Below are 18,414 nucleotides of genomic sequence, written 5' to 3'. Positions count from 1 at the left end.
TAAAATGTGATTTTTGGTCAAATAATCGGTCTCAAGCGTCGATCGATGAAACAGCGCATTATCATGCAACAAACGCCAACTTTCATCTTCGCGATATTCGGGCCAAACACGTCGAATACGGCGCACCAAACGCTCAAAATCGCTATAAATCGATGTTTTGGAGATGTTCAATTCCATTTCCATGAATTTCTATAATGATTTCGTCTGATTTTTTATGAATTCTCGCACAGTTTCGAAGGAATTTCCGGTGATCACGGATTTTGATTGGCCCAAATGTTGATCGTCATTTATGTCCTCACGACCACTTTGAAAACGTTGAAACCACTCGTGTACTCTGCTACGGGATAGGCAATCATCGCCATAAACTTGTTTCATCAATTGAAACGTTTCGGTGAAAGTTTTACCAATTTTAAAACAAAATTTAATGTTGGCTTTTTGTTCGAAGGTCATTTTCGCACCGATAACACAAACATACTAACACTTAAAATGCAATAACTTCACTTCCAATCGATGAAATGTCATGAAATTCTCACTGGACAATCGATAAAGATAGCAGATTCTAACGCACCAGTCGACATATAGATGGCGCCACTAAGGGGCGCTAGTTTCAAAAGATTCCTGTTTACTTTGGAACGCACCTTCTATTTTTTGCAGAAAATATTTGAAATTGGTCAACAAATCGCCTCCACTCACATACTATATACTACAAATAATGATTTTATTATATTTTATTCTCCTACGCCATGCACCGAAAAGGTCGGTCAGTGTAAGAGTTATTTCTTTATAAAATGCGTAAATGCGTTTTCGGGTATACTTAAGCAATGCGTAGTGATATCCGCCTTTCGATCTGACTTTATTCCATATAAGTTGGTCAAAATGTGTCTTATAAATAAAATAAAGTCGGAAAGTTTTCTTAAAAACTATAAAATTATATTATAGCTTGGCACTCAGTGTGATTGGAGTTGATCTAAACCTTATATCTCTAATATAATGAACTCCGATCTTCTGGGTGATGCTTTCCACTTCAACTAAATATATTAAATTTAGCCTCTTCGTCTGAGTTTATGACTGATATGTCTTATTTGAAGATGATTTTAATATAACGTTCGCTGACACGAAGTAAAATATAGGAAAAAAGCTATGTGAGTCTATGACCTACAATAAATCTTACTAAAATACTAAATTTGATTGTAGTCCTAGAATTCTTTCGTAAAACTTTTTAATAGAAACTTTTGTCAATACCATAACATATTTTCCCGGCTTTAATCCATGTAGGACTTTGGTTAAACAAAAACTTAGCACTTCCTTACTTATTGAATATAAAGTCTTATCAACATCTGAAAATATGCGCTCTACTCACCCTGTGTTACTTGTTAGATCAGTAAATTATGTACAGGCATAATAATAATTCTAAAAATTATTTAATATAAACTCAATTTTAGTTTTTAAGGTGGTCCTTTTAATTGGCGCAAAACAAGACAATCAGTAAACGCGATGCCTTTCATCAGTTGCATGAGGCAGAGCACCGTTGTGTAGTCACCATCTAAATATTGAGATATTTCTACAAACAAAAACTACAATACGTATCATATTACAGTGTTGTTGTTGTTATTGACTTTCCACTTCAAAAGGGTATTGAATAGTATGGCGTGTAATTCGAGCCCAGAAGAGGCAAAACCTGTATTTGCTTACTTTACTGGCGCTTAATTACTAATAAATCTGTTGCCAACCACTTGAAGTGTTTCAATTTGTGTGCGACCCGATGGAGTAAACAATTGTTGCATGCCTCAGTTGATATTGTATATATGCATATATGTGTGTATGTGGTCCCTATGTTCACTGAGCTGAAGATGTATGTAAATACTTGTATATAGATAGTTATAAATAATATATATGAACACGTAACACAGTTCTATTTTTTAAACAAAAATAATTCAAAATCAGTTTAACAAAATTAAGTCTGTGTGGGGAAATTGACATTCATTTATTTAGGTTATAGTATAATTAGTACATACATATGTAGTATATGATTCGAGAGGTCTTACTTCAAAATGCGGGTAAAGTAGCCACGATAACAGCCAAATAAAAGTAATTTAATGCATTTAAAATCTTCTGACACATAACCGAGTGACTTCTACAGAAAAACCAGAAAAAACGTTAACTTCGTTAACTGCGACGCTATATTACTCTTCACAGGTCCATTTTGTAACTAGCTAAAAGATATAGTGGTCCGATATCGGTGACAAATGAGCAATTTATTAGGGAGGAAAGGGCCTGTGCAAAATTTCCGTTCGGCGTCTCAGAAACCGAGGGACTAGTTTGCGTATATACAAAGAGACGGTCACGGACATGACTAAATCAAATCAGCCTATCACGCTGATGATTTATATACATATGTACATAAGTATGTATGTGTGTATATATCTTATAGCATCTACGACGTTTTCTTTTGGAAGCTACAAACATTGTGGCAAATTCAATATACCCAGTGCATCTTATGTGGGAGCTTTAATTTAAGCATTCAAACAAATTTTCAGAGGACTTCCTTTTTTCTTGTTCAAGATCGTTCTTCAGATCGTTACACTTCTTCTTCTTTATTGGCGTAGCCAACGCTTACGCGGTTACAGCAGAATATACAACAGGACGGAAGTCGTTCTCCTTTTTCGGTGTTTGGCGACAATTGGAGACTCCAAGTTTAGCCAAGTATTTCTCCAGTTGGACTTTACAACGGAGTGGAGCTCTTCCTCCGTTTTCTGCTTCCCCGACGGGTACTGCGTCGAATACTTTCTGAGACGGAGTGTTTTTGACCATTCGGACGACATGACCTAGTCAGCGTACCGGCTGTTTCTCAATTTGCTGAGCTATGTCAATGTCGTCGTACATCTCGTACAGCTCATCATTCCATCCACTGCGGTATTCGCAGAATCTTTCTCTCAAAAACTGGTACGCCGACTCATCGTCCATTCCTCTGCACCATATAGCGGGACGTGGATCAGAGATAAAGAGATCCCCAACTCTGCTGTAACTGGGAATATGAGAACCGCTCACCTACCGAACTTTGACAGTTGACTGGATTGGGTAGGTTTTGACGTTTTGCAATTGGAATGACTGGAACGGCCAGTTTGAAATTATACCAAAAATATATGTGAACGGAGGAATTTGTTGCCGCCGTTCAAGATCGCTAATAAAAATTTATAACAATGAAAATCAAAGGAAATGCTTAATTTAAATATATTTCATGAAACGTTTTGCATAATAGAATTATATTTCAATTACAAATGATTAAAAACATTTATTAATTGAGAACTAAGAGGCTTAATTCACCTTATTAAGTATTGAAAGATCAACAGTTGGTTGTTTTAATATATGTACCTTAAAATCATAAAAAAGGATTTAAGTAGTTTCGCCATATATTAAAAGTCCAATATATAATTATTTGGAATCGTAATAAATGTTGGGTGTTTTAATTTAAATGCCCAAAAACTCTTATTTTGTTCGATCTGGCCATAATGGAAAATGTTATAAAAAACGCTTATTTTGAGGCGCTCTCACACTGGAATAAGTTGGGCATCTCATTATCCCTGACGTGGATGATGAATGACTTGTAGAGTTTGGTCTTTGTTCGTCGGGTGAGGACTTTTCTTCTCAATTGCTTATATAGTTCGAAGTAGCACCTGTTGGCAAGAGTTCTTCTGCGTTGGATTCCGAGGCTGACATTGTTGTTAGTATTAATACTGGTTCCAAGATAGACGAAATTATCTACGACTTCGAAGTCATGACTGTCAACAGTGACGTGGGAGCCAAGTCCCGAGTGCGACGACTGTTTTTGTGATGGCAGGATATATTTCGTCTTGCCCTTGTTCACTACCAGACCCATTTGCCTCGCTTGTTGAGGTTGTAGAAGCCTATGATATCAATATCATCTGCGTACGCCAGCAGCTGTACGCTCTTGTAGAAGATGTTATCTTCTATAACTAGTTCTGCAGCTCGAATTATTTTCTCCAATAGTAGATTGAAAAAGTTACACGATAGAGAGTCGCTTTGTCTGAAACCCCTTTGGTATCGGAGAGGTCCTTCCCGTTCCTGACGGAGCTTTTGTATTGTTCAACGTCAGCTTACACAGCCATTTTAGTTTACGCGAATACCAAATTCAAACATTGCGGCATAAAGGCAGCTCCTTCTCGTGTTGTCCAAAGCAGCTTTGGATTGGACGAAGAGGTGGTGTATGTCAATCATCTTTTTACGGGTCAGATCGCTACATGCTACTTCTAAAATGGCATTGAAAAAATCTACGTTCGGTAGAAATGATAACTGTTCACATTTTGATAATAAAGGGCTACATCCTATTTTTTTAAATAAAATGCAGCGAAATTGCGCCTAGGAAAATAGCAGTACATTTTCAGCTTTTCGTATTTCCAAAAATTACGCAGTACAGATGTTTGCAGAGAGTACGGCAGTGCAAAGAACAGTGAAAATGGTCATCAGATAACTTACTCGTATTTGAGCAAATTATCCCGATCACGAAGAAAATTGTGTTAATGAAAATAAGTCACTCTGTGGCCTACATACATACATATAGTAAGCTCCACAATTTAGCACAAAATGTTCGGTTACACCCGAACTTAACCTTTTCTTAGTTAGATTACAGTTTTTGTTGCATAACCGTTAAGGTTATTAAATCGGCAGAGTTGTGCAGAGAAACTCTTGCAATATGTTAAAATGTAAGCATCCGTTAACTACAGAAAAAGGTTAAAATATTGAATTTTGGCAAATTTCATTCTGATCGGAGGTAAAAGTCTAAGACATTTATACAGCTCGATTTGTGCCTCTGTATCTGCAAATATATTTGATTGCATTGTAAAAAACAGTTCATAATATGGCGCACTCTTGTGGAAATGAAAATATATGCACATTTTAAATTTTTCGTAAAGATCATATCACTTTTTGAAATTTTCACATCTTTTTGTTTAAAGAACAATGGTAACATAGTATCCTAGCTCATACATTGTTAGTGGAATATACAACTGCGAAACAATTCAACGCCCCTTCTACTGAAAATAGCATCACAGCCACAGCCACAGCCACAGCCAAAAATACTAGTTGATGTGTGATCCGAATCCTTCATGTAAACATAAGTTGTAGGTACATTTGCACGTACATACATACATATATATGTGGCTGGCAGAGGGATACTTACCAATAGGGGAATGTGTGCTTATACTGCACAATTATATTGAATCGCATTGATACTCGCACCTTTACCTTACCTAAGCGTGCGTACTGAAATAGTGGTTCATTGTTTCGGCATTGGCATTTTAGAAAATGTATAAAAAATGGTAAATGATATGCTTTTCAATACTGAAAATTAAGATGTACAGCGGCCAGGATGCAGATGTTCACTTGGCACACCTTCCTTGATGATTTTGTGCCTTTAATCCGCTTCGTAAAAAGGTATAGCTGTGTAACTGTTTTAAAATGGCTAAATTTCGATGATTCTTGGGAAGCATAATGAAGATAGATTCATTACTTCATACGTACTCACATACCTACATACTTACATGTATGTATCGAGGCATTTTCTCTATGTAATAAATATAATTGTGGTTATACTTCGTTCCCATAAAAGCATTTGCACATTTGACTGCGCTACGTGTACGCAGGTTTACCTTAACTTATCAGAACATGATTCGACAAATATCAAAATTTGTTGAAGCGATCTAACAGATGTGTCTCTAAGTTAACTAAGTGCTTGATTTCCTTCATAGTATTGGTCTTCCTTTTTTACCGACAATATTTTTTTTTTTTTAATTTGAATGATAATGTTATAAAATTTTAAATTTACTTTTAATAATGGTTGGAAGTCTAATTGAGACTGCTAGTCAATAGCAGGAGCAGTCACACATCAGGCGGACGCAGTTACCGTGGCTCATATTCAGGGCGCATACCTTTTTTAATGCCTTCAGTAGTTTTGGAGCAACTGATGAACAGCCATGCTTTTTATAAATTTTTTATTTTAAAATATCATAAAATTTGTACATTCAATTCATTTGAAGAAATGTGTTGCACTGAAATTATTGGATATGAAAAACATTATTTGTGTCTGTAAATATATTGGGTTAGGTTAGGTTAAACTAGTCGGCTGTCACACCATACATAGACCTTAGCAATGACAGACGGAGTTTCGGTTTAATTCGAGCCATCACGCCAATCGTTTCTTTTAGCAAATTTGGCCTATTAAAAATAACCAAATGCAGCCAGGATATTCTTCTTCTTTTCTCCACCTGATTTCTCCAACGTTTCTTCTTTTAGTGGAGGTCTTCCTCCTCTTGTGCTTCCCCGGCGGGTACTGCGTCGAATACTTCCAGAGCTGGAGTGTTTTTATCCATACAGACGAGATCATGTGAGTGTGTTTTTCTTCGGGATCTTTGCTCTTGATCTTGGTGATTTTTGTTGTTCTTAAGACATTTCAGTTCACCTAAGTCGTCTGCCAGTCATTTCGAAAATTTCATAAGGTACGGATATTGTCTTAACCGATGCTCAGAGCATACTGAAATTATGGAGGGAACACTTCTTCAGCCTGCTGAATGGCAGTGAAAGCATAACGTCAGGAGAAGACGAAGCCGATTCCCCAATCGTTGACGATGGAGCAGATGTTCTCCATTGCCCGACCATGAAGAAGTTCGAATAGCAATTGCCCGTCTGAAGAACAACAAAGCGGCGGGGGCCGATGGATTGCCGGCCGAGCTATTCAAACACAGCGGCGAAGAACTGATAAGGAGAATGCATTAGCTTTTTTGTAAAATATGGTCGGACGGAACATGCCCAACAATTAAGATTTAAGTGTGCTCTGCCCAATCCACAAAAAAAGAGACCCCACAATCTGCGCCAACTACCGTGGGATAAGCCTCCTCAACATTGCGTAAAAGGTTCTATCGAGCGTACTGTGTGAAAGATTAAAGCCCCCGTCAACAAACTGATTAGACCTTATCAGTGTGGCTTTAGACCTGGCAAATCAACAACCGACCAGATATTCACCATGCGCCAAATCTTGAAAACAACCCGTGAAAGGAGAATCGACACACACCACCTCTTCGTCAATTTCAAAGCTGCTTTTGACAACATTAAAAGGAGCTGTCTTTATGCCGCGATGTCTGAATTTGGTATCCCCGCAAAACTAATACGGCTGTGTAAACTGACGTTGAGCAACACCAAAATCTCCGTCAGGATCGGGAAGCACCTCTCCGAGCCGTTCGATACCAAACGAGGTTTCAGACAAGCCGACTCCCTATCGTGCGACTTCTTCAACCTGCTGCTGGAGAAAATAATTTGAGCGGCTGAACTAATTATAGAAGGTAACAATGAGCTGTATGAGTTATACGAAGACATTGACATAGTTCAGCGAATCAAGTGATAGCGGCTGCTCTGGCTGGGTCATATCGTACGTATGGACGAAAATACTCCAGCTCTGAAAGTATTCGACGCCATACCTGCCGGGAGAAGCAGAGGAAGGGGAAGACCTCCACTCGCTTGGAAAGACCAGGTGAAGAAGGACCTGGCTTCGCTTGGCATTTCCAATTGGCGCCACATTGCGAAAAGAAGAAACGACTGGCGCACGGTTCTTAACTCGGTCCTTTTTTTTAGAGAGTACGATTGCGACCGATTTTAAAGGCCAAAAAAACAATGAATAACCAAACTGAAGTTGCCGCTCCGCGGAACCCGTTTTCAGACGATAGAAGAGATAAAACAAAATTTGCTGAAGTAGCTGAGGCCATCCCAAAAAGAGATTATGAAAACTGTTTCGAAGACTGGAAAATTCGTTGGCATACGTTTATTACTTCTGGTGGGGATTACTTTGGCGGCGACAATATATATATTAATGAATAATTACGAGTACTTTTTTGTTATGTTCTTGTATATTGATATCTTTATTCTATTTCCTGCGTTATTAGTAATCTCAGACGATTTTTCGCAAAGGCTTCCGAATAAAGGAAGCTTCCGGAAGTTCGGATGGTCTAATTTATGTATATTTTCCTTTTTACCTTTTTACATACCACTGTGATCAAATTGAAAGGTGAATTTTATCTATTTCACACTTATACCAACGAATTTTCCAGTCATCATAGCACTTGGAAAAATGTTTCGTCGTGATGGCCATCGGAGCCTTCATCGATTCAGCTTTTATATCCTCAATTGAGTTAAAACGGTGTCCACGGAGTGGTCATGTGAATTTCCAAGTTTCCGGAAGTTAAATGAAGGTATATCAGGCGAATGCGGTGGTTGCGGCAGGATCTTAGTTGAAAATGTGGCGAAATGATCAGGAATAACCAAGGCAGTATAAGATGGTACATTATCGCATTTCTTTGTTCAATAAATTCAGACATATGTATGTACATAGTAAAAATCGAAGAATTCACTTTTAGAGCCTCACAAAACGACGCATATCTCAAATACTAATGAATATTTTGACGTGAAATTTAGCATAGATGTCACTAACAGTACTACTAACTAACAGAAAAAAATTTACCGATTCGAAAAACAAGCGAGAAGTATAAATTAAAAATTCACTTTCAATTTGATCACAGTAGTATATGAAGGACCAGGGGAGAGTAAAATAATATTGTTCCAATACTTAGGATAAAGTTGGGCTTATTTCTCGAATTAAGAGAAAAAAGACGAGACCAAGCATTTCTTTTAGGTGCGAATGGGATGCATTTAGAAGAAGATATCGACATTGTCAGACGAATAAGAACCAAAATTGCCGGAAACAGTACGGCAGTGTGTAACAATACAAGTGATCAAGACTCTAAACATAGTCAACGGAGAATGCATTCCATTCTTTTTATTAGAGTTTCGATTTGTGCGTTCATAATTGTGTTATGTATGAGTAAATTTGAAATTGACCAAGGTTATGCAACCGTAATCTTAACAGAGAATTTATGTCACTGTTGTCTCTCACAACAGATGCTCTTCTTTCTCTCTTTTCTGTTCCTGAATGCTCTCTGGTGTTTCGCCTTTAACATTGTTCTGCTAATATTGCCCTTTTAGACTTGGCGGAAAATTTGGAAATGAAACGAAACGAAAAGAGAAATTGAATTTATGATTTTGCCTCAGTCATTCTCTGAACGCGAGTTACTAAAGTTATTTGTTTGTTGGGACGGTGTTTGTCGCGGTAACGTTTACGCACAGAAGTAATTTTGCTGAGTGAAGTGAAGAAATAGAAATTGTTATGTTTTTGTACATAAATACATGAGAATGGCGTGAATGCTACCAGAAACTGATTTGTTGGGATATTAATCAATCGAAAAATTGTGTTGTGATGTTATTGATATTGCTCTGCAAACAAGTGAATTGATTAAAATTTTAAAGTATAAATAAATTTTAAAGTGGATATAAAATTTTAAAGCATATACATACATATATATATATACGACAACCAAATTGGATTTAAGAAACGGCAAGTTTTAATGAAATATAAATGGAATCGCCGCTGGAGTACTGAAAAGCTTCACTGTTGTGTATGAATTAGGTAAGGCTACGCTTTTTAGAATCTGTTCTTTTTAACTAAAGTCAGAAGTTATAAGTGTATGTATGTATGAACGCAGTCAATGCGCGCTCTGTAGGGTCTGCATAATGCATTAATTAAGTTATTCAATAGCGTTAATAAAGCAAGCGAACACACATCACTCTTACTGCATGCATACATACTTACGCTTATGTGCATATGTTGAAATAGCTATACAAATACATCTGAATATTTATACATATGGTAAATGGTGAATAGAACATACATTTCATATATGAAAGGATCACTCAAAAATAATTTAGGAAAGCGATTTTTTCGTTTTAAATCAAATGCCCCATCGTTTTATTAAACTGACAAAATTACACATCCATACATACATATGTATGTGGTACAATGTCAGACAGTTAAACAATTTAATGATATGTTTTAAACAGGATAAATGCAATAATATTTCTTGCTAGATGATAGTGCCACTTAATACAAATAAAAAAGTTTCCATACAAGAACTTCATTTTGATCGCCTGTATGACAGCTATAAGATGTAGCAGCTCGATCTGGACAATTTCTTTCAATTTCAATTCAGATATTGTAGTTTTGCCTTAAAAAGTAATCCATGTCAAATTTCATGAAGATATCTCGTCAAATAAAAAAATTGATTTTGATCGCTCAGCTTGTATGACAGATATGTATATGATATAGTGGCTCGATTTGGAGTATTTTTCCAGATATTATAGCGTTACCCTAAAAAATAATTCATGCCGAATTTCGTGAAGATGTCTCGTCAAATAAAAAAGTTTTCTATACAAGAACTTTATTTTAATCGTTCAACTTGTATGACAGCTACAACGTTATAGCAGTCCGATATTGGTACTGAGGAGGGGTTTAAGGGACGTGAATATCTCAAAAAGAGCGATATCTCAAAAATTGAAGTACTAGTTTGCTTATATGCAGACTAAAACATCGTGACCATTATATGTACATATGTACATACGTATGTGTCATGCCATGGCGACTTCACTATTCTGTGCATTAACAGACGTTTACTCACCTCCTTTTACTACTCCGCAGCTCTGCTATCGCTACTGGATTTTTGTTTAGCTGCACAGTGCAATGGTTAAGCAACGTTTCATCATTGCACCTTTTATTACCTCTTACCTCTTACTTGACTTGCAGCATGCTGAACTAAAAGTATCGGCATATTCACATGCATGCAGATGTAAGTGTGTGTGTGTGTGTGTACAAATTGAAATGTATTTCTTTCAAAATGAGGAGATGCCTCATTCATATAACTGAAAATTAGAAATGTTTTTACATATGTACACATGCGCATGCAACCAAACTTGTACTTATGCATGTGTGTGTGTGTGTAAGAGTCTTACTGCCCACGGAAAAAAGAAAGTACGCTTTGTTCTCGGTGTATTGTGCTCATCATGGTGGGACACCCATGGCACTAGTCATTTTTCGATTTGTGGCATACATCGTGGTGCAGCGACATCGTTTTGTATATATGTATATACATATGTATGTGTATATAATGTGCGTACGCTGATATCGAAATTATAATATTGGTGTTATTAAAGAAATAAGGTTTCTTAATATCAGTTCAAACTGAGGAATTGTGACATACTATATACAAGTAGATATGCATAGTTGTGTTGGAATAATAATTCTGCACTCTAGACACCCGAAACTCGTTGTACTGTTCGTTGTAATAAAAGCAAAATCTTCTCAGTAATTGTCTCAATTAAATCTCAATCTTCTTCAAGAATTATAAATATGAATTCATGTACGTTAGCGAATTGTTCAACTTTCATTAGATTTGGGCGCTTAAGCAATTACCTTCAGTGATGAAAGTACTATGATCTTTGGAATCGTCATGAAAATGGGGAGGTCTTTCAATTGACAACTAATTGAGTAATTTCACTTGTTTAATTTTTAAGCAACATAGTATGTATACGTGGTTGTTGTGCCGTCGGCTTGCACAATTTAAGACGTATGTCAATCTACAAAAATGTATAACAGTGCGGTTCGCTTAAAAAATTACGAAATTCTTTAAACATTTTAAATATTTTTAAAAACTCTACATGCACGTAATATAATAAAGTTTCATGTGCTTATGTCAATCGTAAAAAAAACGTAGGTGTTGCCACATTGAAGAAAGTTATAATAAATTATTCGTGGAGTTTAGCCGAAAAAGGAATGAAAGTTGGAAGTCACCATAAAGCAAGAAAAAACGGTAACTTCGGTTGCTCCGAATACCCTTCTTCTTCTTATTGGCTTGGACAACGCCTTACGCGGTTATAGCCGACTTTTCTTTGGGGGTGTTTTTTGACGTGGCGATTCCCAAATCCAGCGCACAACCCTGGGGAGGGATGTTTCGCTTTACACGTTAGTTCACCTTCAAATGAATGTTTTTTGACTATCCAGAGGATAGGTCTAAGATCGCAAGTCTTGAGCTTCAGCCATTTGTAAAAGAAACGTTTTTGGCCACTTCCTATGGAATGGCGCTCAGAGAACTTTCATCACTTGCGTGAACTTTTACACATGGCTTCATCTTCTCCAAAATTTACACATGGTTTCATCTTCTCCAATACCCTTCACAGGAAGAAAAGATTCCACACAAAAACTCGATTTTGATCGTCATTTCGTATGGGCAGCTACACAATATGCCATAGGGGTCTTACACCGAAAATACCTTGTCCAATAAAAAAGGTTTCCTTGCAAGAATCGTTCAGTTGATCGTTCAGTTTGTGTGGTATAGTGATCCGTTTATATGATGCAGTGATCCGATATCGGTAGTTCCCATAATTGAAGAGCAATATCTCAAAACCTGAAGGACTGGTTCGCGTTTATACAAACAAATGGGCAGAAGAGCAGACAAACGGTTAAAACTGAAACAATTCAGCACGTCATGCAGATCAATTACTATATGTAAATTCTATAGGATATCCAACGTTTCCTTATGGGTGTTGAAAAGCTTGTTCTGGTTATAATAATTCTGAACTATGTAGCATGCCCTGAAGCCTTCTGTTTTTTTCTGTTTGAATAAATAAATAATTGCAGTTAGTAACAAAAAATAACGACATAAAAGTGATGTGCAATTAAAATTATTGTATGGTAAGTCAAGCGATTTAAAACATCCATGGGTTCCTGAAAATCATTGACTTGACTGCAGTATTGTTATCATACATTGAACGCCGAAAATATATTTTTATACCCTGAACAGGCTATATTAAGTTTGTCACGAAGTTTGTAACACCCAGAAGGAATCGTCGGAGACCCAATAAAATATATATATATAAATGATCAGTATGTCGAGCTAAGTCGATTTAGCCATGTCCGTCTGTCTGTCTGTCCGTCTGTCTGTATATATACGAACTAGTCTCTCAGTTTTTAAGATATCTTTTTGAAATTTTGCAAACGTCATTTTCTCTTCAAGAAGCTGCTCATTTGTCGGAACGGCCGATATCGGGCCACTATAACATATAGCTGCTATACAAACTGAACGATCGGAATCAAGTTCTTGTATGGACAACTTTCACATTTGACAAGATATATTCACGAAACTTGATATATGTTATTTTCTAAGGCAACAATGTAATCTCTGAAGAAATTGTTCAGATCGGTTAACTATAGCATATAGCTTCCATACAAACTGAACACATAGTTACTAACAGAAATGCACCTGTGAAGGGTATTTAGCTTCGGTGCGACCGAAGTTAACGTTTTTTCTTGTTTGATATTGAAAAAATTAGTTCGACAAGTGGTTCAGAACATACAAGGTTTAATGAAAGTTTTGGACATTAAAGACGCTCTTAGAATACGCCCGTAGACGCTGACGTACGATATACAAATTTATGAATTTTGTCTCAGAAGAAATACTTCCTCCAAAATTTAAATGTTTCCAATCAATAGTAGTTTCTAAACTGACATTTATGCTAAAGTGAAGCGTTGAAACCTCCCACATTTAATAAATGTCATCGAGAGCCATTATTAGTATGTACTTGTACATCTATCATCTATCCGAAATAATAAGATATCATATCATTCTCTATATGCTCTATAGAATATACGTCGAAGAAGAAAAGTAACTGGATATTTTTCAAAACATTGAAAATGGCACAAGCGAATTTACAAAACGTTATTTATGTTATAAAAGCATTACAATGCTGGCTGTTTCTAAGCTATGGGTTCTCACAGTTTAAAGTAGCAGACTCGAGGATAAGTGGAATGACGTCCCCACTTGAAATTGATAAATCACATCCCATGTCGTGGGATCAAACTGTAGACTTAGACGATAGTTTTCGCTTATTATGGACAATCACGGATAAGGATGCTATGTTTGAAGTACAAGTCCGAACCCATGGATACGTGGGATTTGGATTTTCAGCAAATGGAAGGCAAGAAGGTGCGGACATTGTTATTGGATGGGTGGATAAGGGGCAGACATTCTTCCAAGATCGCCATGTTTCAAGAACTGTGAACTCTACAGAGCCTCAAGTTGATGCCTCTCAGGATTACGTACTTCTAAAGGGGTACGAAAACACGACACATACTATCATAAGGTTTCGCCGAAAATTAGATACCTGCGACAGTGTTTACGATATTCCAATTACAGTAAGTAATTCGTTACAAAGATTTCCTATTAAACTTGTAGTATTTAGTTCATTAGTAAAGGTATGAAATCTTTATAGAACAACACTATGCGTTTAATGTTTTTATACGATGAGAACGATCCACCGAATGGTTTAGTAAGTCCTGGATCCTTACCCAACATAAGAAATGCTTGGCGCCAATCGCGTTCAGTAGTTTTAACGGAACGTCCCATTCCTACGCAAAGCTTAGAAAACACTCGCAAATTGGAATTCCGTAATTCTGGAGTGGAGTTGCCATACGACGATGAAACTTTGATATGGTGTAAATTTTTCAAATTGGATGAAATGAAGAATAAAAATCATATTATTAAGGTCAGTATTAGTTATTGATAATTCATGTTAAAATATATATAGCAGAAATTTTATTATGGAATTTCCGTTTGTGTGCAAAATTTTAATATTCCATTTTGGTATATACAGTATGAGCCTATTTTCGATTCATCTTGGAGTGTTCAATATCTACAATATATTACGCTGTATGAATGCCAAGGAAGCGGAGCTGAACTCGAAGCATTAGCTCATGAACCAGGACAGCAGTGCCACAATATACGCAGCTCACCGCTATCACAGACATGTACTACATATATAGCCTCCTGGTCTCGTGGAAATTCTGTAAGCAAACCTAACCTAAAAAACCTTCTCTTTTAGTAATAAATAACTTAAATTTTAGGAGTTTGTCTATCCACCTGAAGTTGGCTATCCCTTAGAAACGAATAATATGCGCTTTGTTATGATGGAAACACATTACAATAACTTGAATATTGACTTTGAGCAATTCAAAATAAATCACATGTTCGATAGTTCTGGTTTGATGTTACACATCACCGAAAAGTTGCGAACGCATGATGCTGGATTAATGTCTATCGGTAAGGATACACTATGAATAAGAAATGTGTCGTATATAATATTAACAGCTGTTTCTTATTTTTTAGGCATCGAACCAAACTGGCATCATATTATTCCGCCGAGCCAAAAACGTGTGGTTTCACAAGGCCATTGCATAGAGCAGTGCACAGGCTCTTTATTTCCAACAGAGGGTATAAATATCTTTGCCACAATGTCGCGAACACACCAGATAGGCGTGGAAGTGAATCTACGCCAGGTAAAAAGCATTGATGACTACATATTTCTATACTCGTTATAGTAGTTTTCTTAAAGTGTTAAGCCTTTTTATAACATGGTTATCTTTCTAGATACGAGAAACGCGAGAACTGGCTCCCATTATTGCTGACAGCAATATTGATCCGAATTATCAAGCATTTCGACGGTTACCGCAGGCTACACGCTCTCTTCCAGGCGACCGATTGATCGCTGAATGTGTTTATGATACATCCTCTCGTCAAGCAATCACTTTAGGTATATGAATTTGTCAAATTCTCTTTGTTTCTGTTTTTACAATTCAAATAATATCTCAGGTGGACCATCTATGAAGGAGGAAAGCTGTATGATTTTTGCGCTGTACTATCCAAAACAAAAGAAGCTCACATCATGTCATTCCTCGCCAAGTTTGTCGACTGTTTTACACTCTCTCGGAATTGAATACTTAAATGCGTAAGTCCTTAATTTTGCAAATTATATTATTAGACGCTTAAAGCGTATCATTGATTCAACAGCAACTCTGATCCTGTGGTTATATCATTACCCGTGGAATTAAAAGGCATGACACTGGAAGAACGTTTATTAACTTATGATTGGGACAATCAGTTTAAGGCGTTTCAGGATATAACACTGAAAGGTGCCTTTAAAGCTGTATGCGAAATTGATAATTCAATGCCTAAGGTAATTAATTATGCAGACTATTTCCTAAATATATATATTAAATGTTATATGTGTATTTTTTCTTTCTAGGTTTCTAACGCTTTAACTAGTTGGCCAACGAATATAACCGACACATATGAGCCACCAACTCTGTGCAGCCAACGAGCACATAGTAGAACGAACTTTGAAGAACAGAACACATACAATTTAAACGAAGTTTCAAGCAACGATTTGGTTGCATCGTCCGTGCGTAATAGCCGAAGCTCATTTAGTGAGACATTAGCATTGAGTAGAGAAGAAACTGTTGCGTCATCTACAAGGCGATTGTTCGGTGGTAGTTTGATCTTCCTAGTTTTAACTTTAATAATAAATTAAATGAAAAGAATTAAAAGAGAATGACTGTAATGATAAAGCAATATTTAATTGACAATGAAAGGAATCGCCCTTAAAATAATGTTGTAACCTTACCTTAACCAATACTCGTATATATAAGCAATAATGTGTGTAATGTTGATGTTAGAGTTCGTGATTAAAGTTGTGAGTCTTTCATATTTTAAGATAAATACATACATATATATATATACTAGTTAGTTATACATAACTGTAAAGCATACTAAAAACTTTAATCTTTAGTATGCCAAACCAAGCTGTGATATGTCTTAGCAGTACTTTATATAAGTAAGAAACAATATATAATATATGTGTATTTAGTATGTAGAAATGAATATGTAACTGTAAATCGACGATAAACGATAATAAAATCATATTTATTAGTTACCTATATTGTAACAGTGCGGAATTGTGTATAAAGATTAAGATTAGTATAAAATAAAACAAAAATACTGCTCAAAACTTAGATAATTTTCTATTCTTCCAATTATAAATATAACTTCCTTTAACTCCTATTGGAGCGTAGGGTCATTACAAAATCATTAAAGTCATTCTGGTTAATTGCTGAAATGATTCCAGTGGGTGCATACGCTTTAAATGGTGTTCGGTCTCTCTTTTCGACACTGGCGGACTTCACCAAAGAATACAAAACAAGTTTGTGTATGGTCGTCTTTATGAGAAGTTCGTTGGTCCACTTATGGAGTTGATGCAGATCATCGAATTTTCATAATTCGGTGAAGGCAGGAGTTGAAAAAAGTTAGAAGTTTCCTAGTGAGTACTGATGTCGGTGACTAGGATTCAGAGACATATGTAGATAGAACACGGTTTTGTTGTTGGAGTTGAAGATACGGAGTTTGGTTTTGGCATTGTATTGTCATCAAACATCAGTGAAGCCATCGGATGAAAACGTTATAGGAAAAGTGCCCTTAAGGTTTGACAGCTAATGTCTCAAAATTGTCGAATTCGGTCTATAATTTATTCCGTAGAGAGCGTTCCTAGCTAACGAACGAGCGGCTAGTCAGTTGTCTCCGAGCACCTAGAGAGTCGGGATAAACATTTTCGCGCGACGTGTTTCTGTGAGTGGTGCAAGCCGAAAATACAGCGCTCGTTACAGCAGAGGTACGCAATTAAATTCTGTGTGAAACTTGGTAAATCTTGCTTTAGCAAGAAATAGTGTGTTTCGGTGGCACTAGGCTTTTTTGGAGGGCCGAGAAGAGGTCGCTGATGAATGAGCAAATCCAAAGTGAAAACGATGACCATTGTCTTCTGTGGCATTAAAGGCATCGTCCACCATGAATTTGTTCCTCCTGGACAAACCATCAATGACAAGCTTTACGTGGTCCTCAAGAGACTCAAACGCAGTTTCAATCGGGCAGACAAGAGATCGCAGCCGATTGGAAGTTGCACCACGACAACGCCCCGGCTAACATCGCCTTTCTTGTGAACAAGTACCTAATCAAGTCCTGCATTCCAACGCTTCGGCAACCGCCCTACAGCCCAGATGTGGCCCCCAGGACTTTTTTGTTTCCTTGCTTGAAAGGTAATGATATGTCATAATGCCAGTCTTCCCCCTTTTCGTTGTTTGACGCCAATTGGTGATTATACACGAAATTTTAGTGTAACGATTGGTTCAATAAATTATTTTTCTTTCCATCTTCCACAAACCCTGAACCTTAATAAAAATTTTTTTCCCGTTGGTTTAATACACCGAGATAAGCTTATTTGGTAATGTGTCATAATTGAGTCTTCTTTTCGTTGTTTGACGCCAATTGGTGATTAATAAATGTTCGGTTGAAGTTAGCTCCACCTTACTTGTTTAATATAAACTGCGAAAGTATAAAATGTTCGCGTGAACACGGAGTTAGCCCTTCCTTACTTGTTAATTTTTGCGTTGTAGTTTCAAGAGTCTCGCCATTTGAGACAATCCTACATGTGAACATAACGAATAACAGCAACACACATACATATGTACATGCAAGTATGTATGTATGTATGTATGTATAAAGAGTAAAAAATAAGTTGCGCACAGAAGCAAAGAAACACTGACTTCGACTCTTGTCAAGTAGGATTAAGTTGAAAGCAAATAAA

General features: G+C 36.7%; 1 protein-coding gene across 1 annotated transcript; it reads left to right on the top strand.

Moving 5' to 3' along the window:
* The first annotated feature begins 9,124 nt into the window (after window positions 1-9,124).
* LOC126763449 (MOXD1 homolog 2-like) lies at window positions 9,125-16,792 on the top strand. Its single transcript, XM_050480969.1, has 10 exons — window positions 9,125-9,526; window positions 13,590-14,140; window positions 14,218-14,490; window positions 14,599-14,790; window positions 14,849-15,044; window positions 15,111-15,280; window positions 15,372-15,534; window positions 15,594-15,729; window positions 15,792-15,957; window positions 16,027-16,792. The coding sequence occupies exons 2-10, from the start codon at window positions 13,640-13,642 to the stop codon at window positions 16,309-16,311; spliced, it is 2,082 nt and encodes a 693-aa protein (XP_050336926.1). The 5' UTR covers window positions 9,125-9,526; window positions 13,590-13,639; the 3' UTR covers window positions 16,312-16,792.
* The last annotated feature ends 1,622 nt before the right edge of the window (window positions 16,793-18,414 follow it).

Source organism: Bactrocera neohumeralis, chromosome 6, assembly GCF_024586455.1.
Source record: "Bactrocera neohumeralis isolate Rockhampton chromosome 6, APGP_CSIRO_Bneo_wtdbg2-racon-allhic-juicebox.fasta_v2, whole genome shotgun sequence".
In the NCBI taxonomy this organism is placed as follows: Eukaryota; Metazoa; Arthropoda; class Insecta; order Diptera; family Tephritidae; genus Bactrocera; species Bactrocera neohumeralis.
This window is presented reverse-complemented; position numbering and strand designations above follow the sequence as displayed.

Bases quoted from the DNA above. Each gene is read 5' to 3' on its own strand.
- LOC126763449 (XM_050480969.1), top strand. From the start codon at position 13,640: ATGGCACAAGCGAATTTACAAAACGTTATTTATGTTATAAAAGCATTA. The intron at 15,281-15,371 runs GTAAAAAGCATT...TTATCTTTCTAG, and splicing joins TGGAAGTGAATCTACGCCAG to ATACGAGAAACGCGAGAACT. The intron at 15,958-16,026 runs GTAATTAATTAT...TTTTCTTTCTAG, and splicing joins TTGATAATTCAATGCCTAAG to GTTTCTAACGCTTTAACTAG.